Here is a 21,727-nt window from a genome sequence, read left to right as displayed (position 1 = left end):
TATATATATATTTTTTTTTGTTGCTATTATTCGAAATTTATAACCGTCACGGTATAATCACCAGTATTTACAACCGGAAGTTGTCTCTTGAAAGAGTTTCATAAAATTTTGAAATGCATTAATTGAATTTTCATGTATTTGGAGTTCGTTTTCAGAACTGTAATTATGTGCGATTGTTTAAGTCAACTTATTTTCAAATGAGAATGATTTATATTTTATTCTTGTGCCTTTTATTAATTTACGTTAATTTTTTTTAAAATTCTATAAATTCATATAACATTTATTTTTTAATGGCAGTAAACTTTGATTAATAAATAAAATTTTCAAAGGAAGGAATTGCGAAATATTTTGAGTGATGTGTAATTAAATTTTTTATTAGAATTGTATATATGATTGCTTTGGTTTAAAGCTACATCATTTGCATCGAATGTATTGTTATTTTTAACTGTTTCAATTTGGTGTTAGTTTAAGATTTTTTTTTTATTTTTTATAAAATATCCATAATCTGTGGCTAGTATACAATCAAAAGGGTACAAAAGTAATCCATTGTAATCCATAATGCATTTTGCCTATATTTCCAATATATTTATAGTTTAATGAAAATCTTTGAAGCGAATTTTTAAACAATTTACTGAGTAGAATTTTGAAGAAAAGGGGAGAACTGTAAACTAAATACACCCCCGCATATTATTGCTCATTAAACTGGGTGATTATGTACAAAACATAAAAACCAATTAAGGGTAGTCTGTAGGGCATATATCAATAATGCTAAAACTGACCTTTTTCAATGTACCTTTTCTGAAAAACTACTAATGATATTCCTTGGAAATTTTGGGGGGATATTTGAGATCATAAAAGTTGTATGATGTGATGATGTTTTAGCGTTAGCAAGAATACCTTTCGAGTTATGAAGAATTTTTGCTCAAAAATGATGAAACTTTCTTAAAAATTCGTTTTCAGCTCTTTTTTTTTTTTTTTAATTTTTCGTCAAAGATATGTATTAACAGTCATCACAGTGAATGTGAAAATTCTATTGAAAAAAAAAAAAAAACAGAAGCAAAATATTGTTTAGATGCTGAAAGAAGGTACATCAAAAAAGTCAGGTTTAGCATTATTGGTATATGCTATACTAACTACCCTTAAGGATGTGCTAGGAGAGGATTTAATATAGCAGTTTGCAAAGAATATTCTAGAAAGCAATCAAAATATTTTAATTTCAGCTGGAATGGAGAAAAAAATTTTTTTATCATTTATTAACATTTAATAAACTTCTGTTTAACGTACTATACAAATTAGCTTTTTATTCTAAAATTTAAATTTGATTTTATTCAAAAATGATAATTAAATAACCGTACATAAAGCATGTCGTATTTCTCTTTAACTAAATCACTAGGTATCTTTTATAAGACACTAAATCAAGCCTGTTAAGAAAAACAATAATTTTTTTTTAAAAAAATCTTTTTTTTTTTAATGGGTTTCAAAATAACTGCTATTGTTTCAAAGCAAGTTCTTTATCAATAATCCTCTTTTTTTATCTTCCCAAAGTAAAACAAATATTATATATGTCTTATGAAGGGGCAATCTCCTTCTGCCCTCTTTAGAAACTTCAAGGCAAAATACCTCTTGAACTTTGTATTTGCAAATTATCATACAAATCGAAAGAATATCAAGCCTGAGTAAGAGAGCATGATATATTTTGTTTTATGCTGTTTTTACTAATTATAAGCTACTAAACCTCCAACGATAAAAAAAAATAAATAAATAAATAAAGTTTTGTAACCTCAAACTCACAATAACGGTTATTTGCAACTTTTTATTATAAAATCCTCCGATTTTTTCTCATCATAACTTAATTCTCTCAGTGAAAAATAAAATAAGAAAAAAAAACTTTTAATGGAATTTGATTTTGAAAAAAAATTAACACACTCCGTGTGGCGACGCCAGACGGAGATAAAGAAAGATGCTGCCTTTAAATCACCGTGTTTCATTTTTCTTTCTGATATCGTCACTTAATGACTGACAAGACAAACATTTAAAAATTACACATATTTTTCTCTCTGCTTGAGCCGCCGTTTTTCATGCGAAATATTTCTTTCTTTCGTCATTTTAAGTTTTTAACTCTTAGGATCCGTGAAAATAAGATATTGTCATTGAAAGAAACAATCGAACTTCTGCCACTATAACCATACCTATCAGAGCTGGGGTACTATTCTTGAGCTCGTACCTTACTTTAAAGAAAAATTACTCTTTAAAATAAATTTTATTCCCTTCCGCGCATTCATATACCGACAAAGTTTTTTTATAATAATCCTGTGGTATAAAGTTAATGAATGAATTATTGTTTACTCTCTAACCACTAGTAACCCATAAGTTCAATTTATATGAAACTGAGGAGTTGGAAATTTCACTGCAATTAAGGTTTCAGCTGAAAATGTGACGTAGCAGAGACAATTGCGGTGAGGTAGGGGGGGGGGGTTATGACGTCAATAATGGTTCGTTTTTCCCCGTCATTAATATAACTCTTTTATGAAAATATTCGTTTGCTTTTTTGTTAAAATATTCGTTGGTTATTGCAAAACTTTTCAAATTTTAAAAATTGATGAAAAAATAGAGAATTTATTTAAATTCCAAATTGACTTTTGATCATTTCATGTGGATGGAGTGATTGGTTCAATTTTATGCTCCTTCACAACAATTTCAATTTTTTTTTCCTGTTTTATTTTTTGACTTTGGAAAAAAAAGTATTCCACGTGATATGACAGAGTATATCAAAATCAACATGCGAAAAACTCATTGTTAACTTGAATTATTATTTTTTTTCTTAAACATTTTTCTTTATTATAGTAATTTTTGATAATCACAATTGAACGTACTTATATATTCAGTCCGCCACTCTTTCATTTAATTACTATTTTGTGTCTTTGTTCTTAATGTCTTTATTTCATTTTCTTGTTCAGGGTGCATAACCTTTTTAAAACTAGTTTAAAAGTACTTATTTTAGATTGTAAGTTTTTTAAAAGCCCTTAAATGTGCTTCTTTTTTTTTATTCAGGGTTTGTAAAAAGTGCTTAATTCTCTATCTTTTAAAAAGATATTTTTTTCTTCGCCGTATCGAATGTCAACCTAAACTACAAAAAAAAAAAAAAAAAAAAAAATATGTATCAGAAACTTGTTATTTTATCATGATTGTGTTAAGTTTTTGAAAATGCTTCTAAATTTTATCGATTTTATGTTTATAAATTAAGAACTTTAAACGATAGAAAAATAATTTTTATTACTGCACAGATTTTAATTATGATTTTTTTTTAAAGTGATTAAAAATATTTTTTGAGAGCTTGAAAAGTACTTAAAAGGTGCGTATTTTTTGTTGAAAAATCTGGCTGCTCACCCTGTTGTCGTATTTTCTGAGAATTCAGCTTCCGTACATTATAACCTTTCCTCTTTATTTCAGAAAAATATAAAAATGTTAGAAATTATACAAAAAAGGGGGGGAATTCATAGTGGTATAAATTTAACATAAAAATTTCCAAATGGAGTGTGAGTCTTAATGTATCCTTGAAAATCTTGATTTGAATAATTTTAATTTACTTTTGATGCAGAATTGTTGCAGAAATAAATTTTCAGCAGGAGGAGTGAAAAAAATAAATGTTAAAAAATCACCTTGATAATTTTTTTAACCATAGGATTTTTAAATTATGGCATTGAAATTACATAGTCTATAAAAATTACTTTGCCGTTTTTCTGGCATTTTTTTAAACTATTATGAAATAATAAAAGAAAAATAGTTATAATTATTGAAAATATTTTTATGCATGTAATTTGTATTATGGTGATCATGCTTTATAAATGGATGCAGTAATTTTTTTAATTTTTGGAATTCTCCTGAAAAAAATAATTCAAACCTTTCTATAATTTTCCTATGTAAATTATTGTAACTTCAAGATATCAGTTTTGAAGACTATAAATCTGATTATGTGAGGGGAAAAAAGATGTTTATATTTATGAAAGCATGTTTTTGTGTCTAATTTGGAGACATAAGTTGTTATCTGGATTAATTTATTAATATTTTGTATGTGTCTCACTAAAACATTAAGATTACTTTTACATCATAATATGTGAAAATTGGATTGTTAGATAAAAGTATTAAAGGGGAGTCAGTTTTTATTTTGCCTCATCAAAGGTTTTATTGAAAAATACTGCAATTTTAATTTGAACATGTTGCAGATGATAATAATTTCTGTTGTATCTTTTATAATTATTTAGTTTAAATTAACTGATCTCTCTTAAAATGTTTGATACAAAGTAAGGGCTTTTTATTATAGATTGCATTTTTTTTTTATTTTTATTTTTAGGCATCAATGGATTTGCCACCAGATAAAGTGAAACTTTTAAAGCAATATGACGATGAGAAGAAGTGGGACATGATATGTGATCAAGTAAGCTTTTTATTTTTGTTAAATTTAATTTTGTTTTATTCAATGCTTATTGTTATTTAAAATTAATTATTTTTTAAAAATTCTTTCAGGAAAAAGTCATGGCGAAAGCGTCTCCTGCTTTTTATCTTCGTAAATTAAAAACATATTTAGACCCTAAAGCCTCTAGAAGCTCTCGAGTATGTATTCTGAATTTTTAACACTATTTGTATTATTCTTTTTGTTCCATATTTTGCAAGAAATGGCTTTATTTGCTTTTTTTTCGCTATCTAAATTTTAAAACTTATTGCGCGAATGTATTTTCAGTAATATTCGCAACATTTTACTGAACTTAAATTAAGTAATAGTACTCAATAACAGCAAATAATTAAAGTGTCACAAAAAGCAGTATTATTTTGAATCTTAAAAGTATTTGCGAACTTGAGAGATATCATTATTTTCTATGTTTTAAAAAAAGCTCATCCAAAACTACTATAATTTTTAAATTTTTGTAACGATATTTAAAAGAAAAAATTAAGTAAATAAAGAACTTTCAATTAATATTTGACATATGAAAACCACAAACATCAAAGATAATTGAAATGTATAAAATTCCCTCCATAAGAAGAGTATATACTCTCGCTATCTCAAAGTTGAATGAACGCTAAAAAAAATTTTGAGATAGCTAGTTTTCGAGGTAACAAATTCAGAACTAAATATGTTCTAAAGGGTAGAAAGCAAATTCTGAAATGTTCCGTACATTTGGTTACTTCTTTAGCAAAATAAAAAGTTATTTAAGCAGCAAAACTTACTGTTTCTTTTTTAAAATAGTTTCTTTCATACTCACAATGAAAAAAATGGTTTCTAAAATATGTATGAAAAAAAATATGTTGTAAGTGCAACCAGTTTTTGCCTTACAATTTTTTTTTCTTACTTCAAACCTGCAAAATGAAGAATCGATCCTGAATAAGTATTAAACTAATGATTGCAAATTTTATCTTTATATTACTTCTTGTAGGCTTAAAAAGTCTTTCTGTGTTACTCAATGGCCTGAGTCTTAGATTGTTGTTTCTACCTATAAAAAATAAATTTCATTGATTAACTTTAATTAATTTTGATCTTTGTATTCCTGTAATGGAAGAAGCCTTTTATGTTGCCCTTATTGGAGAAATATATGTGTTTTTGTTTTTTTTTTTTTATTTTTTTTTTAATTTTTATTATTATATCAAAAGGCTCTTTTTAATTTATGGGTAAACAAAAATTATTATAGTTATTCGGTATAAAATTTAAGAAAAATTGGTGGTTTGTGCGTTGATAGTTTTTCTAAGTTTTTAAAAAAATTATAAAATTTAATGTTTGTAATTGCTGTTTATTTTTATTAATTTATTTTTTTAGAAAAGAAAAATTCTAGGTGATGCTACATCTACACAGGTGTTAAGAGATCTTGAAATATCATTAAGAACGAACAACATAGAGTAGGTTTATTTATTTTTCTTTTAACTGCTGTCCATTTCATACAGCAAAATTAAGATTTTTTACCTAATTAATATTTTTTTTTAATTTTCCAGATGGGTGAGAGAATTTCTTAATGAAGATAATATGGGACTTGATGTTCTAGTTGATTATTTATCTTTTAGACTTTTAATTGTAAGGTATGTTGAAAGTATTTATTGTTATTATTATTTTATAATGTTTTGTCAATTGCAACAGTAGCCTCCTTTGCAACACACCCTCACAAACTCACTGCATTGTTTGGTCTTGCTTTTATATGACATTTCAATGAATCAGTTAGGCATAATTATAAACATTAACCCATAATATTGAGGTACACCCCTAAACTGGGCAAAGTTTAAGGGCATTAGTTACCCTTTAAATCCTTTTTTTGAAGCACACGTGACAAAGTCTGAGTTCATGCAAAAGTACTAGACTATGTGTTGTATAAGATTAGGGCAATCAAACCTTAAATATGGTTCCATCACATTTTTTATTCTACCTAATTGACTTGAAAAATATTAAATTCTTTTTGATGGGAATTAAGAAGTTCTAAAAATTTTATATTTTTAACAAGTGCTATATTTATATGCTTTTGAAAGCAACATTTTCATATGATTCAAGCTTTGTTGACTTAGAGACATATCAACACTTTTGGTATGGTGTATGTAGACCAGGGGTTTCCAACTTACATGAGGCCAGGGGCCACAATTAAAAACACAAATCAAATGGCGGGCCGCAACTTTATCAAAATTTTTTGTAGGGCTCTTTTATGTTTGAAGGCATATTAAATATTACTGTCAGAGTTTTATCAAGTTGTACAAAACAAAAGTATTGAATTACAAATTTAAATAAGAAGTGGATTTTTTAAAATATTTAATTGTTATTAATAATATTTTTAAAAATATTTCATAAATAATAAAAATTTGGGCTACAATAACTTTCAAGTGAGCACCTACGTATTAAACAATTAATGTGCAACAGATATCTAATTGTTAAGGTATTAAAACTTACATAGTAGCACACAAAATATTCAATGAGAAAATTGAGGTTTGTCTGCTGCAACCACCAGAGAATAGATATTTACATTTTAAATTTACAAATGTGTGTGTAAATATTTTCGTACAAAATGAGTGGTTTCTAAAAGTTAAATCGGAGAATTTCTTCGAGAAAATTTCTGATACGCACATGCTAAATTATATTCACAAAATACGAAAAAAATGAAATAAAAAAGAGAAACATACACGATTATTTTTGTATTTGAATAAGTATTTTCTTGGATGCAAAACCTGAAAAATAAATTTTTTGCACCGTTGGTATGTTAAATTTCACAGAAACGAAGAAATTAGGTTTTATTAACGAGAAAATTATTTTAAACCCATGCAGATTTTTTACGAAAATTGTCCGCAAAAAAATGGCAGCTAATATATTTTAGTTCGCGGGCCATAAAAAAGGCTTCGCGGGCCGGATGCGGCCCCCGGGCCACCAGTTGGAAACCCCTGATGTAGACGAATATGTATGCAGATCAGTCTGTAATTGCATTTTGATGTCTCAGTGGTTATGTCACTGGATTAACAGGACTTTATACAAGCTTTATACCTTCTATAATTGATTATACTTTAAAAACTTGAAAATGACTGAAATGATGTAAATAGTCAGGATTCTTTGTTTTTTTTCCCTTTATCTTATCTGCCGTTTTCCAAATAAGTATCATAGAAAACTGGGTTTCACTGCAGAGCCAGTATAAAATTTGAAAAGAGTCTTGTTTAATGAGAGGGTTAAGTACTGATGTGTTATTGTATTTGTTTTTAATGTGTGTTTGCAAGTTAAATAAAAAATATATACATTGTAATTTTATATGTCAAAATATGAATTTATTTGTAATACATTTTACCAGTCTATTGGATTTTAATATGTGATAATCAACAAAATATGTGAATAATAAACTTCATTAACTGATAGTTTTCTAGCATATATTTTTTTTTTAACTGCTAATTTACTGGTGTTCTTTTGTTTGTGAACTGAATGTTATACCATAATCTTTTTAAGTCTGTTTTACAATAAATGTAATATAAAAATTTGCATAACATTTCCAGTATTTAAAAAGTTATCAGTATTTTCAGAAAAAGCATTTAATTGAAATGTATGGGTTTTTTTTTTATGTGCTTATTGTTAAATTTATCCCAACAAATGAAAACAATTAATAGCAAGCTACAAACTGGAAGAAAAAAAAACTGATATGAGTCCTAAGAATATGTTACTTAATTTAATGACAAATTTAGAACTTACTAAAACTAAAATTTTATGTCATTTTTTTTTTCTTCTTGTTTTTAAGAAACATTAATTGTTTGTTCTCTTTCTGTAAAAGATATTTTTAATCTTTTTTTTCTTTTTCCATTTAGCTTTTAATTTTTTTCAAAACTTTTTGTAAACTTGGATAGGTGTCTTTATTTCTGGAGTTAGGCAAAAGTTTGAATGCAAAAAAATTAATCTTTGTTTTATCACTAAAATTAATAAAATTTTCCTTTTTTTTATCGTTATGAAAATAATATCAACCCTAAATTAATTCAATGGATGCTAAAAAATGGTACTAATTTAACGTAGCTCTTAATGATTACTTTTTTAGTACAAAGTAAGAATCTTATTATTAACTTGGATTACAAAAACATGGATCATTTGCAATATTCTGATCTTTTTACATTATTCAGATCAATGTGAGCAACCTGCAAATCAAAAACCAAATGTGGTCTTTTGGTGATTCACATAATGCCCTCTTTCTTCAAACTTAAAATTAGTTTGTAGCTTCCTTAAGAAAATTAATTAATTGTGTTTAAATATACTTTTCAAAAATTTGAAACTTTTAAAAAAGCTTACTTTAATCACAAAATCTTTGAAACAAGTGTGGTACAAAGATTTATTTTTTTATACAGAAATATTTATTTTTCTAGAGAAATTTTATTTTCAAAAATGTAGTGAACTACTTTTTTAAATCAGCAAAAAAGGAGATTGTTAATTTTCATTCTGAGAAATATATATATTAATTATTACTGTTTATTTGCATATATTCTATGGTGTTTTTATTTTATACACCTCATTGGTAATATGTAAATGTTTTTTATACCTAGTTTAATGACTCATAAGTAATTTTTGTTTTTAGGCATGAGCGTATTGTTACTGAAGCAAATCATGATGATGAAGAAGAAATAATTCCTAATGGAAATACTCTCAGACCAAAAAATAGACCATTACTTCATGTTGAAAGCTTAAAAGTTCGAAGAGCCACAAAACACATAGCTAAACTAAATATGGGAGAAGCAAAAGATGACATACATGTTTGCATCATGTGCTTGCGAGCCATAATGAACAATAAAGTATGTTTATGAAATTGTTTATTGCACAAAATATTAATTTTATTTCAACTTTACTTAAATATACTATTTTTCTATTTAGAATATGTACTATTTTTCGACTTAGAATTAATTAAAGAGTGCTTAAATTGTTTTTAACCGCATTTTTTTCCTGTAAATGGGAGCCGTATTTTAAAACTCATTCAGCTTCACAACTTTATATTATGCTTTAACTGCTATAATTACCTAAATATTTTTTTTTCATGCAAAAGTGCTAATTTTTAAGACTACATACATTATTGAGTTAGAAACTTTTGCTTGTAGGCTGTCACTAAAAATTTACCTTATACTTTAACTCCTGAAATATGCAAAAGTGCACTTTCAAATAGATTTTTCCTGGTCTGAAGAAATTTTTAAAATCAGACTTTCTTAAACTTAGAACTAAACTCCTCCTTTACGAGAGTCTTATCAGATCTATCCTGATGTATACATTAGAGATTAGGGCATTGACTTTATATGATGCCGAGGTTCTGGGGATTTTTGAGAGAAAAATTTTGAGAAGTATATCTGGTGGGATCCAGATAAATGGTTCATGGAGAAGAAGAAATAATTTAGAGCTTTAAAGGATTTTTGAAGAACCTGATATTCTAAAATTCAACTTGGACTGGTCTCTGAAAAGAAAGTCTTTTTGGCAAAGTCTATGGGAAAAAGATCTTGGAATTGACCTCTGCTAAGATGAATCGACTGTGTTGAAAATGACCTAAACATTCTTAGCATTAAGAAATGGAATGTAGTCACCAAATGTCAAGATGCCTGGAGAAAATTTCAGGAAATGTCCAGTGTCCACCCAGAACTCTCTAGCCTCTGAAGAAGAATTATTTCCTCTTTGATTATGTTTGCAAACATATTATGCTTCATTTTCAGAATAAACTGAGTAAAGTAAAGTAGTAATCGTTGTTGTAAATCCAGCTATTTATGGAAGCCAAAACCTGCAGAAATCTATATAATCATATTAAATGACTAGTCACATTAAAAGTTATTGTATTAAATTTGGTACTCCGAACAAACGCTCTTCAAATTATATATGTATACATTCTTTCAACTATATTTTAAAGTTAAGAATGTAAGTAGCTATTAATTTATTTTGCACATTTAAGGGACACTGATTACATTTTTAAAAATCTCATACTTTTTCGGTTCAGGCAAATTGTGTATTGCAAAGGTAATAATTTATGTAAAGTATAAATTAGTATCTTAGTTTGGGGATTTACTACCTAGTTCTTTGCTAAATAGTTCTTATTCTCCAAACATTCTGTTTATCAGACTGAAATGTAGCAGATGAAGAACAATTTATTTTTTCTTAAACTTTTTATTTGTTTTAATAACTACAATAAATTATTTTATATTTTAGTACGGGTTCAATATGGTAATAGAACACACACAAGCCATCAATTGCATTGCCCTGAGTTTGAATCACAAGAGCTTAAGGTATGATTTCTATTCTCATTTTAATATGTTCTTGTAAGAATTAATTTTATGTTTTCTAAGCAAATTTCTGTTTCAAAATATCTGGTACATCATATTTATGCCTCTATGAGTGACATGTTAGATTTTCTGTCCTTGAAATTCGTATAAACTAACTATAATGAGAAATTTTAAAGCCTCGTCTCCTTTAAAAAAAATAATTATGAATTTAATTTCAGTTTTCACTAGTATACTAATCTTTAGTGGTGTGTGGATACATGGCTCAAAATTCTCGATTAAATGTTCTTAAGATGCCGTCAAAATACCATATTTAATTTATTTATTTTTTTTAAAGACATTGGAAAATTTATAATTTATGAAAAATTGAAACCAATGTTTTCTGTAAGCATAAACAGAAATTGATTTTAAGTGAAAAAAAAAGCTATTGTTTCCTACAAAATATTCTTAATTTTTTTAAGTATAAAGAATATTTAAATTTTATTAGTGGTATGTGATATTTCTCATTGTTTAACACTTTTCAAACTTTGTAATTAAATTTTTTTTAAATCATATTATATTCTCTTTTTTTGGGGAATTAAATATTTACTTGTGAAAAAATTTTATTTTATATTCAAAGTAATTGATTCAAAGTTTTAGTGCCTTTAGTTATTGATTTGATGCCGTCTTTGACTGCATACTGAAGGCCATTGATGCCTTCACCCCAATCTCTACATGCCACTGATAATTTTTATCAATAATTTCCTTTTATCACCATGCAATTTTTAAGTGCTTCAAAATATTGTCATTCAGAAAGAAACTAGTATTCACATTTCCTTTAATTTATGTAATTTTGATTTGCGCAAACTGTAAACCATTTATAGAAACTTTCATCATTGTCTTTTTAATTGGGCTTAAAAATTTTACTTATAATAACCTACAACTAGAGATTGTGCTGTTTTTTAAGAACGGAAATAACAAAAGGCCATTTAATTTGGTATATCAGTGTATATAATTTGTTACGTATAGGTGAAATTCAACAGCTTTCACATTCACGCATAAATATTCTGTGCAGTGCAGCTGATATGAAATACTCACAGTCCTCTACAAAACTTATTCAGAACATTTATGAACTTACTGATACTACTTGAAAGTTTAAAAGCTTTCTTACATCAAAGTAATTTTTTGTTAATTTTATGTAGTTTTGCTGTTTTTTAATCAAAACTGAGTGTATACACATGAAATTGTTTTGCATGTTAAAAGTATGTGAGGGACAAACTTTATATGCTTTTTTCCTTATGTTTCTAATTTATATCTCTTAGGACAAAGGCACTGGTTCTAGAACTTTTAGCTGCAATATGCTTAGTGAAAGGAGGTCACCAAATAATTCTTGCCGCATTTGACAACTTTAAGGATGTTTGTGGTGAAAAAAAGCGATTTGAAACATTAATGGAATACTTCATTAATTATGAAGTATTTAACATTGACTTTATGGTAAGCATTTTTAGGAAGCATGGTATTCTTTCACATATTTATTGAACTTTATCTTCTTATGCTTGTGTTAAAAGACTACAATGATAATATATTAACAATGGTTAATGTCTATCATTCAGGTTGCTTGCATGCAGTTTGTGAACATTGTTGTCCATTCTGTAGAAGACATGAACTTTAGGGTTCATCTGCAATATGAATTTACACAAATCGGTTTGGACGATTACTTAGAAAAACTAAGGCAGACTGAAAGTGAAGAACTTCAGGTTCAGATTTCGGCATATTTGGACAATGTATTTGATGTTGGTGCTCTAATGGAAGATTCAGAAACAAAGAGTGCAGCATTAGAACAAGTTGCAGATTTAGAAGAACAACTATCTCGTGTAATTATTTTGAATTATTCTTGTCTATGGTGGTTGTAATTTACACCAATCCAAATTAATAATGTTTAAGTTTTCTCGCAGTTGTTAATTATGAAAAATGTTTACATTTTATTTACTATAGCATACCTCAAATCATCTAGTTTTATGTTAAAAAATGTAAAACTCAACTGAACATGTTTGCTTATTTTTTAAATCTTATACCTTTTTATTTATGTTTCATTAAAAAATATTTTAAATGTAAATTTCTACTTATATCATAAATTTTATTCAAAAATTGTATAATTTAAACATTGCATGCTGTGCAGTTAAAGTAAAGTTATAAATTGTCTTAAAGATACATTAAAATGTAGCAATATTCTGTTAGCAAGGGTGGAACCTTAAAATTAAACTTTTTTCCTGAGTGAAAAAAACCTGTTAAAATTAAAAAAAAAAAAAAAAAAAAATTTGTTTTTGAACTTGATCCAGAAATGGTAAGCTCATTTGCTTTGTTTCAAATTAAACTATTTTTTTAATGCTTGCTCAATAAATTTTTAAGCCAATACATGTGTATAAATTTTATTAATATTGTTTATTAGTATATGCAGTGCAATATTTTGGAAAAAAATAATGTTTGTAATAAAATTTAAGCTTTTGGCACACTACTTTTTATTTTTAAGTAAAACCTTAACAATTCAAAAAACATTATAATATTTCCTTTTTTTCTTCAAAAAATTTTTATAAACTTGCTATAAAAAATTTTCATTTGTTTTTTTTTTTTAATTAAATTTAAGTGATACTGAGACCTAACAAAAAAAAATTATTATAAATTCAGTTGTTCAAAATATTTATTAATTTATTTACTTCATGGACATGCACCTGTTAACTTATCTCTACTATTCTGTAACAAGTCTACATATTAAAAGAGAATTTTAAAAAAATTTGCAGATTTTTTTGTATCAAATTTTTTTTTTATTTGAGATAATATGCCCTAAACAAGCTCTTAATAAAGCTCATTTTTGTGCATCTGAAATTTATATTTATTTCACACCAAAATTTAAATCGAGATATTTTATTTGTTGCTTCCATTTTCTTTGTTAAAATAAAATTCTCTCCTTTATTTATTTATTTTTTATTTCATTCATGTTTATAAATATAAAAAATAAAAATTTGAAATTTAACCTTGTAAATGAATTGTTTTAGGATTAAAATTAAATGGTTCCAATTATAACAAAAAAATTTCATTGCTAAAGTTAAGCTTACTCGTTTTATTTTATTTCAATGAATTTAATTTGTTAATAGTTTTTTTTCCTCCAATTTTTTAGGCAAATGAGCAAATACAAGAAATGGAAAATGAACTTATGGCTCGACTAGGTAGTCAAAATTTTGAATTTTATTTTTAAACTGCCACCACCTATGTTATATAAATTATTCATAATATCTGCATATTTTATATTTTTTAGTTGAACTTGAAACGCACTTGGAATGTTTGGATGCCGTCACTCGAGAAAGAAATGAACTTTTGGTATGTTGAGTTTAATTATTTATATTAATTTCAGTTTCGGCTAAATCATCTTAATATTGATATTTTTAAATATTTTTTTATTTTTCACAATTCTACAGAACTTTGTTTAGTCAAATAATGAAGTACATGACTACAGTATTTTCCAATTTATTCTCATTTAAAAAAAAGTAAAATAAAGGATTTATTTGTATTTCCTGTTCAACTTCAAATTATGATTTTGATTCTTTTTTTTAAACAAAGGTGTATAAAAATTACTAAAATTGTTTCAATACAAAATACTAGAGTTATTTCCTTGATTATATATGAACCTTTTTGTTTTTATTATTCAAATATTTCATCAAAACATATTTTTGTTTAATACAACTTGAATTAGTTTTTAGGGTATTAATTTATTTATCAATCAAACTGAAATACACATCTTTAACTTAACAAAAATATAATAATTTATTTTTATTACTTTTAGGAATTGCATAAACAGACAGATGAAGAGTTGAATACTCTTAGAAGAGTTGTTTCACAAAAAGATGAAGAATCTAGGCAGAGACAAAGTATGCTGGAGTCCAAAATTCAAGAACTAGAAAGCAACAGTCTTCCGAGAGGTACAGTTTATTTATTTAAATCATGTTTCCTTGTGTATTTAAAAAAGGCACTAATGTATTAGGATTTCATTTTATATATCGATTACGCATCATTTTAAAACTGGGATGATTGAAGGAAGCTACAACAATAAAAATTATGCTCTTTATTGTTTTTAAGATTTATCTCTCTTTAAAGAAATACTCTGTATCTAGTTACACTAGTTCTCTACTTCAGCATCGAATCAACTTATTTAGTAAACAATTTCTCATTTTGCCGAATCGTACAAGTCAAGAAGATCAATAGAATCTTAGATGGACAATATCTCATTACACCCTGTTCGGTTAGCAAACATTCAGTCAATTTTAATGTTTTCTTTCGGTTAGACATATGCAAGCCTCTTACAAAGAATAATCTAGTTCATTCTGATTGATATTACCATAATGAGTATCTATTTTTGTAACTTGGAACTTGTAAACTATAAGCTTGAATTCTGAACTTTCAGTCTGGTATTTGCTTTGAAACTAAATTGAACTAACACAGGGTGCATAGCGTTTTATAAAAAAAGGGCTTAAAGGTGCTTATTTTCGATTTTGGTTTTTTAAAAGCCCTTAAAGGTACTTTTTTCATTGGGTGTAAGTGCTTAATTTTCCCTTTTCGAAAATGAGATTTTTTTCTTTACTATTTCGATTTCCGTCTCGTATTATGCAAAATCGTGCTTTTCACATCGTTCTGTTCAACGTTTTCACATTTCATTCAACCACCAGCTATTTCGCCGTATTGTCGGTCCATAGCGTATGAAAGTGCCAATCATTTTACATGTTTGATGAAATACTTGCGAGTCCGCATGCGTGTCTACTGAGCAGGGTTCGGTGAGATTATTTCACTTTCATGTGCAACTCTGCTGCATTTTGCAAGATATTCTCAATTTCAGGCTTCATTTTCCTCTCTCTGATATCGAACCGAAAAATCTCATTTTATAATGGCTAATAAAACCAAGAAAATAGTTCTCTGTCAGAAACTAGTTATTTTATTGTGTTCATGTAAGGTCTTTGAAAATTTATTTGCATTTTGTTAATGTATATAGTACTTAAAATATTTTTTGAGTGCTTAAAAAGTGCTTATTTTTTGTTGAAAATTTGGCTACGCACCCTGTAATATCAAAAAAAAATTTTGCTCTAAGTAATTTTTCTTATAGTAAAGGGACCTTTATTTAAAAGAACTGAAAATACTACTACTTTTTTTTATTGAAGTTATTTTGTTTCCCTTAATACTTTAGGAACTGTCATTGGAGGAACTGCAATGGATGGTCGAATTCAAACCACTCAAGTCATGCCACCACCACCCCCTCCTCCACCTCCACCACTACCCTCCATGCAAGTTATGCCTCCTCCACCTCCACCCCTTCCACAAATGATGAAGGCTCCACCTGGTCCTCCACCCATGCCTGGCATGATGCAAGCCCCACAAGATGGTATTCTTTTCTCCTTTTTTTACTCGTTTAACAATGACTTTAAATGTGCTTCACTCATTTAACGATAACTTCAAAAATGCTTTATGTATCTGATTTTAACTAAATATTTGAAATACTTTTTCGTCAACATTCTTATCTACATTTGTAATCAGTGCTTTGAATAGCTTTCTTTTTTTTTTTAATTACATTTTTTTCTTAAATCTAAGATCTAACAATATGCTTTATTTTGACTCATTCTCATTAGGATACATTTATATGAAATTATTTTCAAATTTTTTAAACGTGCTTATTAGATTTAATCACTCTTGTAAAACGCTTTTGTTGTAACTGCAAACCATTCTTTTTCAAACAATTGCAATTATTCAATTCCAAGTTATCAAAGACAATCTATTAAAATTTCTAATACAACTTTGTAAATTATCCATTTTAATAAAAGCAAAAATAAGTAACTGTTTAATTTGTGCCTAGAGAGGGTACAAATTCAAAGATTATCCATTTTATGAACACCAAATCTTGGTTCTAAAGTATAAAATCCTTTTTGGGGAAACATTTTATTCCTTTGGAGATGTTGGCTGTAGGTTTCTAGGTATTTGGCCGGAAACTTATAAATACTTATCGTTAATAAATACTGAAAAAGAGTTTAATATAAAATTCATCTTCGAAAAAAATGAGGCTCTATATTTTTCAAGCTCTTCATTACAACCTCAAATAGATATTATGTATTTGCTTAAGTGATTTTTTAAATTATTTTTTCTTTTGCTTATGTATAGACAATAGTGTTCTTAACATATTTTCAATATTATTATTTCTGAATGTTTTTTTCATTTATAATCTTTAGTGATCTTAATTTTGTTTGTCTCTTATTATTACTTATTGAATTTTTAGAAATGCCTATACTGCAGCAAAGCAGACATAAATTTTTGGGTGGTTATGTAAAATAAAGTAATTTAAAGGTTTCTCGATATAAACTCTTTAGTTTTGGTTCGTTAAACGTTACCTTTTAAAATATTTTATTGTAACTTTAGTATGTATATATTATAGCCATGACAATCAAGAGAAAGTTCCAAACCAAATACAAATTACCAACCCTTAATTGGATAGCACTGAAGCCTAACCAAGTTAAAGGGACAATATTCAGCGAATTAGATGATGACAAGCTGCACAATGTAAGCACCTGATTCTAATAGATTACCAATTATTATTTATTTAAATTGCTGTGATAAAACATGTCAGTATTGTTGGTAAACAATGTTTCAGTTGCAATTTAATGTTTCCTTTTTCCATGTTCCTTTTACCTTTTTCAAGTTTTTCTGCACAGAATGAATTTTTTTAAAAATTAATTTTAAAATTACGAACAGAAAATTTTTATCCAATAAATTTATTTTCCTCAAAAAATTTTTTTTATCAGTTTTGAAAATCAAAATTTATTAAAAGTATGCATTTTTTAAACAGAAGAAACTGAGATTTATTTAATTTTAAATTTTTTTCTAAAAAAAAGAAAGAAATTATTGGCCAGTTGAATGAATATTTATTCAGATGTGCCATTTGGGTACTTGCGTTTCAAGAAGATCACAGATACCTACACATGTGACCTATGACGTTGGCGTCAGCTAATCATTTATAAGCAAAATGGCGTGTTAAAGTTGAACTAAATTTCTCCACATGACTTAAAATGTTAATTAACATGAAGTGAATTAAATACAGAGCTATATTGCACATCAAATTTGTTGAAATATAATTCTTTCTCGTCTACGTCTCTTACTCAACTTAGATTTATTATTTGCTTATGTCTTTTATTGTAACCGTGATAGATTTTTGCTTTGTGTATCTGGCAACTTCGATACATAAATAGTTTGTTTTTGTTCTACATGGCTTTGTGCCTGTCTTTATGTTAAGTAAGAAATATAATTGAAATCTTTGTGAAAAATATATAGAATGAGTCACTTGGGAAAAATGATACTTTATTGCTTACTCAAAATATAATGGAAAGAACAGTTGCTAACATTAGCAAATGCCAGGTTTCAACAACCAATCAGGATCAAGATACCCACATTATTTAATTTGCAAATATCCCATTATTTAATAGGAGGGATCGAATTAGCCAATCATAAAATATTTGGAGAATCCCCTTTACTAATTTGATCTTTCATGATATGAATGATCTAGTAGATGTCCTCCTTATGTACTTGAAAATGCTGATGTTTGTTAGGAAATTCTGTGACCACTATATTATTTTTTTCCCCAGCACAAATCTAGATTTTCGGTGATTTAGATAATTGTGAGTTAAATAAGAAGAGTGCCAGTTTTAGTATGTTTGAACAATCCTAAAAATAAGTGGCAAAATAAACCAAAACTACGAAAAAAAGTAATTCTAAATTTTCTTATCTTACTCAAAGGCAAATAAGACCTATCTCCTGTGTTTCCCAAAGTGTGGTACGTCTACCCCAGGGGTACGGGAACAGTTTAGCGGGGGTACACATTCTTTTGCGAAATACGTTGCAACAAACGAAAATTTCAAGAAATTTTATTTAAAAACAATGCTAGCCATGAAAATTTACGATTACGCATTTTTCTATTGGCTATTTTTTTGCAGAGTTATCAGTTAATAATTACTGGTGTCAACAGCCAGTTGTGATTTTTAACTTTTGTGCAATTTTTTTATAGTTAAAAATACGTTCATTTTTTTTATTAGTGGTTATTCTTGAAATTAACTTAGATTATGTATTTCTTTAAAGGATTTTATTCAAACTAATTTTGTGTTTAATTAGCTACTTTAAATTACGTTTTGTATTTTAGGTTATAGACTTCACTGAGTTCGAAGAACATTTCAAATTGGGAATCCAGGGAGGTTTTTCAGATCGTAATGAAGATATAAACAGCAGTAAGAGATTCAAGGTAACTGGAAACTTTTCATTGCTACAAGCCAAATTTTTCTAAAGAATAAAAGAGGATAAAATAATGATTTCTTCGTAGGTACCTGAAAAAGTTACTTTATTGGAACACAACAGATTGAGAAATATGGCCATCTCTAGGCGGAAGGTTGAACTTCCTTGTGATGTGGTGGTGAGGGCGATAAATGCATTAGATTTGACAACTCTCTCTCAGGAGTATGTTGAAGTACTTCTTAGAATGGTGCCAACTGAAGCTGAAGTAAGTTCACCTACCAAAAACTTTTTCCTAATTTATGATTACCATTTATATCTTATGTTGAAACTTTGCAGAATGGTTTGGTTTACAATGTTTAGACCAACACTGAGTCTGTTCTAGTTAACAGTTATTAATGAAATGCAGTCTATGCATTGTTTAGACCATCGTATATTTGCATTGTTTTGATCAGCATAAAAAAAATAATTAATTCAAATTTTGAGCTCAAGATGAAAAAAGAGCACCCATAAAAAAACAAAACAAAGAAAAAATTAAAGATAAAGTATTCTAAAAAGATTTTAATGTTCAATCCACTCTCACCAGGACAATTAGATCCCGATTTTTAATTATTATAAACAAAGTGCTTTCCAGTGTTTTAAATATTTTTAGCAATTTGTGGTTTTGACGTAATTCTTCTGTCTAGTTTTGTTAAGTCTATGCAAAAATAAAATCAGGAAGAATATGAATACCACTTGTTTTAACTAAAAAATAAGCCACCTCTTACAACACTTCACAATAAGCGAAAATACAGTTTTTAAACAGGAAAAAATATGATTGAGGAAATCATTGAACCCTTTGAAAAAAATTTTACGATGTAGCGGTAGGTTTCGAGCTGGTTCCACCACGAGGATACAATATGCCTAGTACTCTCTAAGTTGAGAAATGGATGGTCCCGTCACTCTTTCTTTTTCATTCATAGAGAATCCCAGTTGTTTCACGTTTATTGAGCCATAACACGAAATAGTAGTAGTTTGATTAATTTCCTTCAGATTTTTGATACCTGTTTTAATTTACTGACAACTATCAATAGAAAAATGTTAGTTATCAAAGCGGAAAAATTTATGTGACTTGTTTTTGTGTGATTTTTTAGGAATTAAAAAAAATTCAACAAACTTGATCACTATATTGGAATAAAAGGTTCTAACGTAAAAGGGTATTACAATAAAATGGTATGTATGAAACAAAGACTCCATGTATTAGTCTTTATAATGGAAGGGTCAAAGTAATTGGGGTTGTACAAAAGAGTGTGAACTGTATTCTATTGAAGATTCTTGATCTATATCAGTTATGTGACCTGTTAAAACTTGCTTTTAATTTAGTTCAGTATAAAAGTCATTTCTATCACATTTCTTGTAGCACACCCTTAACTCCTATGTCTTTTTGAGCTTAGTAGTAATCTCTTTCTAATATCAATATTCCTGCAGCACAATTGGCTGATTAAATATTTTTAATAGTAATACTCGTTTTTTTTTTTTTTTATGTTGGGCAGAATAATTTTCCTTTCCATCAGTTGATTGAATTGTGAACTTTTTTAATTGTAAATTTCTTTTCCTATGGTCCAAGTAATGATGGCATCTATAAAGTTTCACTAACATCTGCTTGTCAAAACTCACTCTATGTTGTTATAAGTGAGGTAACTTTAATTCCAGTTTGGGATTTCAAAAAATGAAAAATAATAATAAATTGTTGAAAATTGACAAAAAGTTGTTGTTTTTTTAGATGAAGGCTTATAAAGAATATGAACGTAATCGGAAGTCTGTTGATGCTTTAACAGACGAAGACAAGTTCCTATTTCAGGTTTGTTTGAATTTTTTGAAATATATATTTGATTTTAAAATTTATCTGTAAACTGTATATTGGTTTAATACAATATTTGCTTTTTATTTTAAAGTCTTGTGAAGTTAATTAAATTATTTTGCAGCTGTCTAAAGTTGAAAGGTTATCTCAGAAGCTCAATATCATGTCTTACATGGCTGGATTCACCGAAAATATTCAACTTATTACTCCAGTAAGTTCATAATTCTTTTTTATTTTAAATTTATGATATATTTTTAAACAAATAACATAAAATAGTTCATAAAGCTTAAATCTTTTTCCTGATTTTATGTTATTTAGTTTTTATTAAATAAATTATAGAAGTTTTTTGAGTGATATTTTTTAATTGTGTAACTTTCTTTGTCAAGGTTCAACTCATGAAAACACTTTAATAAAAAATGAAAATCATTATGAGAAATTGTAACTTGTGTAAAACTTATCACATGTTATTCACAAATTCCTGTAAAATGTTGTTACTTTGAAACCAAAGAATTTAAAGATTATAACCCAGAAAAAGTAAAGAAAGATAGAAAAAACTTTTGTGTATCAAGATTTTTTGTGCAATTTTCCTTTAAAAACAAAAGAAAGAGGGTGCTTCTTTAAAGAATTGAAAAAAAGGCTCTAAAATTTTTTTTTTTTTTTTTTTTTTTTTTTTTTTTTTTTTTTTTTACTACATTTCGAAAATGATGTTCATGAAACTCTTATAGAGACAAAAATTTTGCAATGCGTAAATAAAATATGTAAAAGGAAGCTACTCAAGTAAGCTCCTCTTCCTTTATTCTTTTTGCACTAATGTTCATTTCAGATTTAGGAACAACTGTATTTTACAAGCATTTTTCAGTTTCCTTGAGT

The 21,727-nt window shown here is 27.2% G+C and overlaps 1 protein-coding gene across 2 annotated transcripts in view; it reads left to right on the top strand.

Annotated features, from left to right (window-relative positions):
* Positions 1-21,727, top strand: part of Frl (formin-like protein) — a 69,361-nt gene that overhangs the window by 33,977 nt on the left and 13,657 nt on the right. For both annotated transcript variants that reach the window (XR_006225531.3, XM_043045610.3), the window contains exons 2-18: positions 4,352-4,435; positions 4,525-4,611; positions 5,807-5,886; positions 5,980-6,063; positions 9,060-9,273; positions 10,661-10,737; positions 12,033-12,204; positions 12,324-12,584; positions 13,886-13,934; positions 14,024-14,085; positions 14,549-14,684; positions 15,941-16,135; positions 17,177-17,301; positions 18,932-19,030; positions 19,109-19,285; positions 20,780-20,857; positions 20,982-21,068. Coding sequence is in view for 1 of the 2 variants with exons in the window: in XM_043045610.3 (XP_042901544.1) it covers positions 4,352-4,435; positions 4,525-4,611; positions 5,807-5,886; positions 5,980-6,063; positions 9,060-9,273; positions 10,661-10,737; positions 12,033-12,204; positions 12,324-12,584; positions 13,886-13,934; positions 14,024-14,085; positions 14,549-14,684; positions 15,941-16,135; positions 17,177-17,301; positions 18,932-19,030; positions 19,109-19,285; positions 20,780-20,857; positions 20,982-21,068 (2,067 nt within the window). In the remaining variant the exon portion in view is untranslated. The remainder of the gene's footprint in view (positions 1-4,351; positions 4,436-4,524; positions 4,612-5,806; positions 5,887-5,979; positions 6,064-9,059; positions 9,274-10,660; positions 10,738-12,032; positions 12,205-12,323; positions 12,585-13,885; positions 13,935-14,023; positions 14,086-14,548; positions 14,685-15,940; positions 16,136-17,176; positions 17,302-18,931; positions 19,031-19,108; positions 19,286-20,779; positions 20,858-20,981; positions 21,069-21,727) is intronic.

Source organism: Parasteatoda tepidariorum, chromosome 6, assembly GCF_982258835.1.
Source record: "Parasteatoda tepidariorum strain Cologne lab strain chromosome 6, Ptep-v5.0, whole genome shotgun sequence".
Lineage (NCBI taxonomy): Eukaryota > Metazoa > Arthropoda > Arachnida > Araneae > Theridiidae > Parasteatoda > Parasteatoda tepidariorum.
This window is presented reverse-complemented; position numbering and strand designations above follow the sequence as displayed.